Raw genomic sequence first — 10,243 nt, forward strand, 5'->3', positions numbered from 1 at the left:
AGACTCATTGCAAGTTATCGCAAACGCTTGATTGCAGAAGTTGCTGCTAAGGGTGGCCCAACCAGTTATTAGGTTTAGGGGGCAAACACTTTTTCACACAGGGCCATGTAGCTTTGGATTTTTTTCTTCCTCATTAATAAAACCCTTCATTTAAAAACTGCATTTTGTGTTTACTTGTGTTATCTTTGACTAATGTTTAAATTTGTTTGATGATCTGAAACATTTAAGTGTGGAAAACATGCAAAAAAGTAAGAAATCAGGAAGGGGGCAAACACTTTTTCACACCACTGTATGTATGTGTGTACCTTTTTTTCTTTTTCAAACTTTTGATGTCACTCTTATGTCTCTGGACAGCCATCTGGAACTTAAATGATCTCGTTCCCATGCATAAAAAAAAGTCATGGCCAAACTATTTATCAATCAATCAATCAATCAATCAATCAATCTTTATTTGNAAAACATGCAAAAAAGTAAGAAATCAGGAAGGGGGCAAACACTTTTTCACACCACTGTATGTATGTGTGTACCTTTTTTTCTTTTTCAAACTTTTGATGTCACTCTTATGTCTCTGGACAGCCATCTGGAACTTAAATGATCTCGTTCCCATGCATAAAAAAAAGTCATGGCCAAACTATTTATCAATCAATCAATCAATCAATCAATCAATCTTTATTTGTATAGCACTTTTCCTACATTAAAAATGCAGCACAAAGTGCTTCACAGAATAAAAACAAACAAAAATACTACATACATATTGAAAACCCGCCCCTCCCACCCCCACATATAAACACACACACACACACACACACCCAAGATTCATTTGTCAGAACAATCTTAGCTTAGAATCACATCACGTGATCTTCCTCAGTAGAGTTCCCCAGCTGTTGTAGAAATAGATGTTCACTTTAAGCTCTCCTCATCTACTTAAAAATTTAGTTTGAAAGTTCATCCTTGACCCTGGAATCAACAACAAGATTCATTGTTCTGTCAAAGAGAGGACTTGTGGATTAAACAGGATGAAAGATACAGGAGGGATTTTTTTTTTCGTAGCAGAAGAGATGAAACAAGATGGTAATGAGTTTTGCATATCTGTAGGAGACGTTCACTTTGATCCATCATGCAACATTAACATCAGAGCATCATTCATCGTGACTCTCCTGTTTCCGACAGAACGCCTCCCTCCACCAGTTTGAAGAGCAGCCAGTGGAGAGACTCTTCCCTGAACTACAACAACTGCCCAGCAAGTTAGTCTGAGGTCCTTTTGGACTGTTAGCTATGAATCTGTTATGTTTGAATGTGTGGGGTCAGGTAAGGGATTGGATGATTGAGACCATCAGCAACTTGTAAGTCACTTTATGTTTTTGTGGGTTCATCAGCTTCATGATTTTCCTGCATAATTTAATTTACTTTATTCACAAAGCTTGTGTCAAAAGAATATCCTGGTTATGCTCAGCCAGTGGATCTGGTAGATACAAGAATGTCAAAGTTAAAACCACTCAGATCTGATTTACAAAGGACTACTAAAATACAGAAAGCCCAAAAAAAAGTCGCAAAAATATCTGAAGACAGTCTGAAGTGCCATTGCAAATTTAAAACTAAAGGTTACAAAAGAGAACAGACAACAGACAATATAAAATCCAACTGATCAGAAATCAGTCAACAATCAATCAATCAATCAATTTTATTTATAAAGCCCAATATCACAAATCACAATTTGCCTCACAGGGCTTTACAGCATACGACATCCCTCTGTCCTTATGACCCTCGCAGCGGATAAGGAAAAACTCCCCCAAAAAAAACCCTTTAACGGGGAAAAAACCAGTAGAAACCTCAGGAAGAGCAACTGAGGAGGGATCCCTCTTCCAGGACGGACAGACGTGCAATAGATGTCGTACAGAACAGATCAGATCAGCATAATAAAACAGTGCTCACAGTAAGGCAATGATACAATATATAGAGAATAAAGTCAAACATCACCAGCGTACCTGTAAGCTGAAGGCGAAACAATTGATGTTCCACGACTGTCCTATCGCAAAAAGCAAATACTGTTTGTCATTAGCTGAGCTATATGTATGTATGATGCATAACCCTCTGTGTCTTCCCTCCCTCCATGCAGTGTGCTATGGTTGGATATGTTGAGTGTAGCTGGTGACCGGCGACTCTCAGCGTTTGGCTGTCAGAATGGCTGTGTTGGACTGGCTCTGGTCAGCCAGACAGGACCAGGTGAGGGAGATCAAATGCAGAATCATGGTTCAGATCAAACACGTGACTCCTTTTCACACTGTTTCCCAAAGTGTGATTGAGGAATACAGTGAAGTCCTGCCTTCCTTCCTCCATGTATGCTGAACATATCTGCCCTTTTGACCACACTCCTATGTTGCCTTATATATGTGGCCAGTGTGCTTATACCGAAAGCCTCCTACAGGCTATGAGATTTTATCAATCCTATAATTTTAGTGCAAGCTACACTGTACAACATGTATCTAATAAACTTGTTTATGACATCAAGTTTGATGTATCCAGACTGTACAATGACAACATGAAACAGTAGAAGCACTTAAGCAACCCGGTGAGTGCGCCATTAGCATCAAGCAAGCAAAGAACGTTATTGTTTCATCATGGAGAAGGATATAAAGGAATAAAATTCACAAATAGTGTCTTGGCTTTTACTGACCACAACTGCAAAGGGCACCAGTTTCATTTGAAACAGAATACATTAGAAATGGGCCTTTATTTCCAGACACAGGCCTTTATTTCTCATTTCCTCAGTATTTTTTTCATTTTAATTTTTAATCCGCTCCTGTTTGGCCTGTAACATTTAATGCATCGCACCGTCAATTCCAACTACACACTTTCTTTTAAAATTAAAAACTCCTTTTCATTTCTTTTGAGAGAATCCCTTCATTTTCTAAAAAGGCTTTTATTGTGAAACATTTGCAGGAACTTGTTGTGGAGGATTCAGTGACTTGCATAGTTTTCATGCAGTACTTAGAATGTAGCTCCTGCCATCTGGTGGCATGCTTTTCATTACTACAATGAAAGTTTGGCTGGGACATGAACAGCCATACTGACCGAAGTAATAATAATAGTAACAATGATAAAAACAGGACAAGAATAATCTGATGACATCACGCATGTCATAAAAGACGACCAGGAAAGATTGGTCGTGGACCAACATGTAGTCTGTCATGTCTGTCAGCCAAGTCATGACAAGATTTTGACTCCACCATTGCCTAATCTGACATAGTGACTGTCGGAATGGACAAAAATGTTGTGTAGTCTGAACCCTGCATAAATCTACTCTTAAATGTAGAGACGATGTCAGCCTCCTGGACCAAAACTGGAGCATGGGTCCACAGAAGAAGAACCTGATAGTTAAAGGCTCTGGCTCCCATTTTGGAGACTCTGAGAATTCTGGGAATTTTGGGCCATTTTATAGACTCTGGGAACCACAAGTAGCCCTGCATTTTCAGAATGCAGTGTTCTGGTGGGCTCACGCTGTCACTAGGAGCAGCTGAGTTAGAAAAGAATGCTCTGTCTCCTACTTCTTCCTCTAATTTTATGAAGTTTGAGATGTCAGGAATTTTTGACAGCAATCATAGCTCCCTCTTTGTCAAAACACTACCGAAGTGTGTCTGCAAACCTCTGGCAAAATGGCTGCAAAGTCTCCATCACTGACAGTTACATGTAAATGAAACCCAATATTAACACTACTGTAATAGATTAATTTATTGTAAAAGGAGCTAAATAGACATATCTGGTTTCTTGCTTGATAATGAACTGCCACAAATACACTGCTCAAAAAAATGAAGGAAACACTTAATCGTCACAGTGTAACACCAAGTTAGTTAAACTTCAGGGATATCAATCTGTCCATGTAGGAAGCACAAGTGATTGTGAATCAACTTCACCTGCTTTGGTGCAAATGAAAGTGACAACAGGTGAAATGGAGAGGCAAAAGCAAGACAACCCACACTGAGTACGTGACAGGCGTGAAAGAGTCTGGAGACGGCGTGGGGAATGTTATGTTGCCTGTAACATCATCAAGCATGCCCGGTTTGGTGGTGGGTCAGTGATGGTCTGGAGAGGTATATCCTTGGAGGGTTGCCCAGACCTCCTGGTGTCATTCAGTGTGGGAATTGTAAAGATAACTACATTGTGACTACATTTCACGCTCAGAATTCAGACAGGTAGACAGTCAGAATAGTGTAAAATAAATAGGGAGTGATTTCAGTCAAAGTCAAGTCATATATGTCACCTGTGTGGGTGTACCTGTTTGCAGGGGCTTTACAAATATTATACCAATAAGTAAATTCTTAACTGCACAAGTAGTTTTCAAAATATAAATCGTGTATAAATTCTGTCTTGGGTCTGAATTAAATGACTACAAGACACAGATCATTAATACCGTAGGTCCATGCCAAGGTGTGCTTTAAGGATAAATCATTTATCTGTTTTTGTTTTGTTTTTTTAATCAGAGGTTTTGCAGAGCTGGCGGTTCCAGTTTGACAGTCCAATCTCGTCAGTGCTGCTGTTCCCTCTGAGAGTCCAAACTGAGTCCAGTCAGCCCAGTGGAGACAAAAGTATGTTACTGCTCTGTTTCACTTTCACATCTCCAGACTTGTGTCCCTGTCTGTCTCTGTTTCAGTTTGCTCTTTTGGATAAACAGTTTAACTTGTCTGGTTGTCACTGTGGATAAGTCTGTTTAAAAAAAACAAGGATTTTGATTCTCTGTCTTTTCTTCTTCAGGTGTGCAGACAGAAGGCTACAACCTCCTAGTAACCAGTACTATAGAGATGGCAGTTGTCTACAGGTCAGTATCTGACAACTTTATCAGTGGAGTGATCACTCAGTTTTGTGCATTTTCACTCATCTCTCTGGTTGAGAAAATGGCTCTAGGCTGTATTTGTGTTATGTGTGTGTGTGTGTGTGTGTGTGTGTGTGTGTGCTTTCTCAGAGATGTCCAGGAGCAAGGCTTGTCTCACCCTGTGTGCCTCTCAGAGAGTGACCAGTGGGATGCAGTGCTTTGTGCTCTGGTAATTGACCTGGATTTTGACGGGCAGAAGGAGGTGCTGTTGGGAACGTACGGGCAGGTCAGAGCTTCTCTTTACTAGTGGACTTTATTAGTAGCACTTTAAAGGACAAAGCTGGACATATTCTAGATTTGTTACCAATAAATCCCATGAAAAGATCAAAGGCAATGATGCCTTCGTCCTTCTTTTCAACTTATCTGTAACTTAGGCTCAGTATTTCCCTAAAAGAGCTGGACACTGTAAATGTTACTCAAATGTTACTCAAATGGGGAAGTAGTGAATTTGTCGGGGTCTGTTTACAGAGGTGGATTAATCCACATTTGGTGCATTTGTGAGTGTTTGGGGTAGCAGGATGGTGTTCATGGGACTGAGTCAAAATAAACTACAGTGTTACCTGTTTTCTTCCAACATGGAACCAGTTATTTTCCAGTTCCTGCACCTTATTTTAAACTGTTCAGAACATTAGACTATAAATAAATTGGTTCGGAAAAAGTTGGTTCTCAGCTGGAACCAAAAATTTGCAGTTTTTCCTTGACCTGAACTGTGAACTGCGTAAACATCAGTGGGCGTGTCATATTCAACAGGTTGGAAAGAGAGGATGGAAAAGTCAAGTGAGAAATTCTCAAAGAGTGTGCAGTGGTCTCATTTATAGTTGGCCATTGCTTGTTTTTTTTTTTTTTTGGGGGGGGGGGGGGGGGGGTAAAAACAAATACAACGTATTTGTTGACAAATAACAAATCTGTCCCAACAGAACAAAAGTTTGCTGGTTTGTGCAACACCCTGAGTTGATGACACATTCATGATTACAATGGTTCCACTCAAAACTGGTGGAAACATGGGCTGGTTTAATTTGAATTGAATTTGACTTTCATTATCTCCAAAGGGAAATTCTTTCTCACAGCAATGTACTTGTTTGACACAACAACAACCATAACAACAACAGTGATGAGTACAATGTCCCAACAACCCAACAATAAATAAGGAACATGTTACCCAGTGCAACAGTCTGGCTCACTGATGTATTTTTAGCAGTTTTTGGACAGGAGCTCTTTTGGAGCTCTATGGCACAGAGGAGGAAGATACATCAGGCTTTGATACACACACAGTAGTTGTTAGTGGTATACATTCATAGTTGGTTTTGGTCTTTTGATGGGACTTGTAAAAATGACATACAGAAGGTTCACAGCAATTGAATATAATAAAACATGACACGTTTCAGCAGTGCTGGCCGGTGGCATAGGCAGTATAGGCGAATGCTAAGGGCACCTTTGGCTATTTTTTTTTTTTTTACTAATACTATTATTACTATTAATTTAAGTATTACATAAGGCCACAACAACAAACATACATAGCATGTTTTTCTGGGTTCCTGCCGCCCCCCGGCCCTCCACCCCAGCTCTCTGACAGAGATGGGCGAGTTATCTGACGTCACGTTAACCCCCGAAAGGTTGTATAGTTATCATGTCAAAACGATACAAGCTCTTTGGTGCTCACTCAACTACCAATACACTACTGAGAGGAGAGTATATGGAGAGACAGAATATGAAATCAGCAGGAGGAGAGCTAGATATCATTTCCTCTAAGCAGCCGATGGCTGGAACGATCAGCTCACGGAGGTTGCTTTGATTTACATTGTGAAGCGTTCAAGCTCTATTCAGTAAAAATAAATATTAGGTGAAGGTAAATTATGTTCGCATGATGTATTCAATGTAATCTTGTAAAATGTAGCTTTTTGGGATAAATACAACTGTTTGAAGGAGAAATGTGTTGATGTTTTCACACCAATATAAAATCGATATCAGAGAGGAAATTATTATGATTATATATAATTAAAAGGCTAATTAAAAGGCTTTTCTTTTCTTTTTGCTTATTTTTGGGATTTATTTTTCATGTGAAAGAAGGTTATGTTAAAAGTTGCTTCATAGATGTGTGTAATTGAATTTATGATCATTCAAAGGTAGTGTAATGAAGGACTGAATGACTTTAAAACTGTTCAATTATTTTTTATAGTGTAGATTTCTGTGTTTCCCTGGCACAAAAGAAGAATAAATAACAACAAAAACAAAAGAAACACCTATATAAAAACATGGCTATCAGCCAAATTGTTTCTTTAAACATTGGTATCAGTATCGGCCCAGAATTTCAAAATCGGTGCATCCCTAGTTCAATCAGAAAGTTAATTTGTACAAGTTATTATTATTTTACTATGTCATATATTATTTTATTGTTTATTTTTCTGAACAAGTTAACTTGTAATTGATTATTAATTAATATGATAATCATAACACATGTACAATATTTTACTCAAAGCAAATTAGCACATATTTTTTATCATATTTTTTTATTTTTAGCCAAGTTGTTTGTTTGCCTTTTGGTAATAAATGTGCAGTACTTCAACTGTTGAGCTGTAGCAAATGACATGTTTTTTGAGTGGGGCTTGTCTAGGCACCAAATGTGCTAGAATGCCATTGCGTTTTCAGGCATCTGATTAAAATGAGTGACTGCTGCGTTAAGATCTTGATGATGACAGTGTTATCTGCCTTTCTGTTGTACAGGAACTTCTGTGTTACAAATTTCAGCCAGCAGGGAGAGGACGAGATGGACAGTTTCAGCTGCAGTGGAGGCGGAGCTTCAAGAGTCCTTTGCTGTCTGTCATCTACTTAGACTTAACTGGGGATGGTTTGAGAGAGCTGGCTGTCCTCACACTAAAGGGCCTGCATATCTTACAGGTATGGAGCAGAAAGCTGTCTAACAGTGATCTATGATACTAATGGTGACATTGTAGCTTTCTGTCAGGGCCAGTGCCTGTCTGCTGTTGATCTTACTGTTCTGCATCTTGCAGTAACAGATAGGTCATCTGCTTACTAAGTTAACACAAAAGCGCGCTCTTGAACTAAAAAAGATATTTCTAATAGAGAAGTGAATTCATGCATCAAGTAATTGCTGACCTCTACTGGCCACCAGAAGAAACTGCAGCAGAATTGATCTGAAATGATTTTACAGACGCATTGCCTATTTTGTCTCTGTTCCTTTTGTCTGTGGTGGTCTGTAGTTGTCAAAAACAATCCATTATCCATGTTCACATAAAATCCATATAAGCTTGAGAGTAAGAAGAGAAGCAACACAAATATCTAATAATCTATGGTGCTGATTTTGACATCAAATATAATGACAATAAGAGCAACATTATGATTGTTAGAAGTAAGAATACAGAAAATTAGTATTTCCTGAATTCTTCTTATCTGATATTGCTCTTAAAGTGTGTGATGAGATTAAATATCTCGGCCATTACGTTGTCAATGATTTATTCGATGATAAAGATATCCACAGACAGTGTCGAAGTTTGCAGAGACTTAATGTGGCTCATAATGATTGAATGAGACTGCTTTTTAAACTTCAGCGATGGTGTAGTGCCATCCAAATGTTTGTAAATGTTGGTGTGTTTCCTGCCCTGCCTTAATACGAAATCTTATATATCGATATACGTGCAGGCTCTCTGTCTCAGAAAATGGTATCATCCAGGCCTTGGCCAAGCCTGAGCTGAGCTCAGTCAGGTTTTCATCAAGACTGAGGGGCCACTGGCACTCCAGTATGTTTGTGGGTGCAGTTTATTGAATTTTGGCTTTTTATATGAACTTGTTTAATGTATTGTAGGGTATTTCTTGTCTTGTCTGTTTTTGTACATAGATGATTGTCTGTTTTTATGTGGTACACTATGGACCTTTCTCTGTGTCCTTAATAAAGTCATTCTTCTTCTTCTTCTTCTTATAATTATTATTATTGTTATTATTAATACTACTACTACTACTACTACTACTACTACTAATAACAAGGATAGTAACAAAAACATAATGACCAAATCATTGAACAAGATGCTTTTTCTTTTGCTTTTCTCCAGTTAAATGATTTTATGTTTCATTATGTGATGCCTTGTGAAGCATCATTCGCCATTGCTGAGCGGTTAAAGTTGGCTAACAATAAATATGGCACTTGATGCACCCTTTCAGCTTTGTCACGTTTATGCATTCAACACTAGCTCAACACAGACCCCAATAAGACAACTACTGTGCCATTTGTAAAGCAAAGCTCAGTGCTGATCTTCAGCTTGTACAAGTTCTGTCTGACAAGCTGTATATATCATGTGACGTGTTATTTTGTTCCTTCTCTTTTCAGCATACTCTTACCAGTACTGCTGATTTGGTCCTTGAGCGGCTTGCCCTGAGGGTGTCAGCGCTGGCAGCTGGCTCTGAGCTGGAGTCAACTGAAGCTCAAGACACTAAGGAGAAAGATGCTCCAGCTAAGAAAGAGGAGTGTACACCATCAACTTAACTGTGTATTTTGTTTCCATGTGTGAGTCCTGATGGTTCAGACTGAGGCGTTTGGTTCATTTACAGGTGGAACTTGACAGATTTTCTCAGGGGCATGTATTCCTGAACAGTTACACACAAGTTAAAAGATCAAATGTAACATTAGCCACCCAAAACAATAACACTCTGCTTTTTGGTCAAATACTGAATGTAGGTGACTGTAAAAGAAACTGACTGAAGAGCTCACATTGTGATATGAGGTACTGTAGATAGTGTACAGTCATTTGTAGATAATAAATCACATTCAGTGAAACCCTCCCACTACTTTTGTTGTTGGGTATTTACTGCCCATTTTGTTACTGTGTTCTTTCTTTGTCTTTTTTATTTAACTTAAAAGTGAAGTGTATAAGATTTAGGGGGCTTGGCATTGTCTAGTAGGGAACTGCAGATTGCAACCAGCTAAAACTTCTCCGAGCTAGAATTCCTTCAGTTTTCATTGGGGGTGGGATTCTCCAGAAGACCCACGATACAGTATTATCACGATACTTAGGTCACGATACAATATTATTGCAATATTGCGATATGCTGAGTATTGTGATTAAAATATATTGCAATATTTTTGCGATTTATGACCTTTTTTCCAACTGCAGATTATTTCCCCATAGGAAAACTTTGTCAACATCAGTTTTATCTCATAAGATAAAGTTTTCATTCTGGTCATGTGACTTTAGTCATTTTTATTGCAGCAAAATGTGATGCAATGCAGACAGACAAAAAATGCTGCATACACCTGACAAACTGAACTGTTGGCAGATTTAATGCCCTCTGCGAGACCAGATTAAGTGCATGAGGGCTAACACTTCACAAGTAGGTATCCTGCTAACTGAATGGCAACTCTCATGT

General features: G+C 38.7%; 1 protein-coding gene across 1 annotated transcript in view; it reads left to right on the forward strand.

Annotated features, from left to right (window-relative positions):
* The window catches only part of kptn (kaptin (actin binding protein)), an 18,834-nt gene extending 9,146 nt beyond the window's left edge, over positions 1 to 9,688 (forward strand). Inside the window, exons 6-12 of the mRNA XM_050035869.1 lie at positions 1,171 to 1,244; positions 2,117 to 2,223; positions 4,479 to 4,583; positions 4,750 to 4,813; positions 4,958 to 5,093; positions 7,589 to 7,762; positions 9,207 to 9,688. Coding sequence (XP_049891826.1) covers positions 1,171 to 1,244; positions 2,117 to 2,223; positions 4,479 to 4,583; positions 4,750 to 4,813; positions 4,958 to 5,093; positions 7,589 to 7,762; positions 9,207 to 9,362 — 816 coding nt within the window. The 3' untranslated portion in view covers positions 9,363 to 9,688. The remainder of the gene's footprint in view (positions 1 to 1,170; positions 1,245 to 2,116; positions 2,224 to 4,478; positions 4,584 to 4,749; positions 4,814 to 4,957; positions 5,094 to 7,588; positions 7,763 to 9,206) is intronic.
* Positions 9,689 to 10,243: the final 555 nt, after the last annotated feature.

The sequence above is a fragment of the Epinephelus moara genome, chromosome 3, assembly GCF_006386435.1.
Source record: "Epinephelus moara isolate mb chromosome 3, YSFRI_EMoa_1.0, whole genome shotgun sequence".
NCBI classification, from domain to species: Eukaryota; Metazoa; Chordata; class Actinopteri; order Perciformes; family Serranidae; genus Epinephelus; species Epinephelus moara.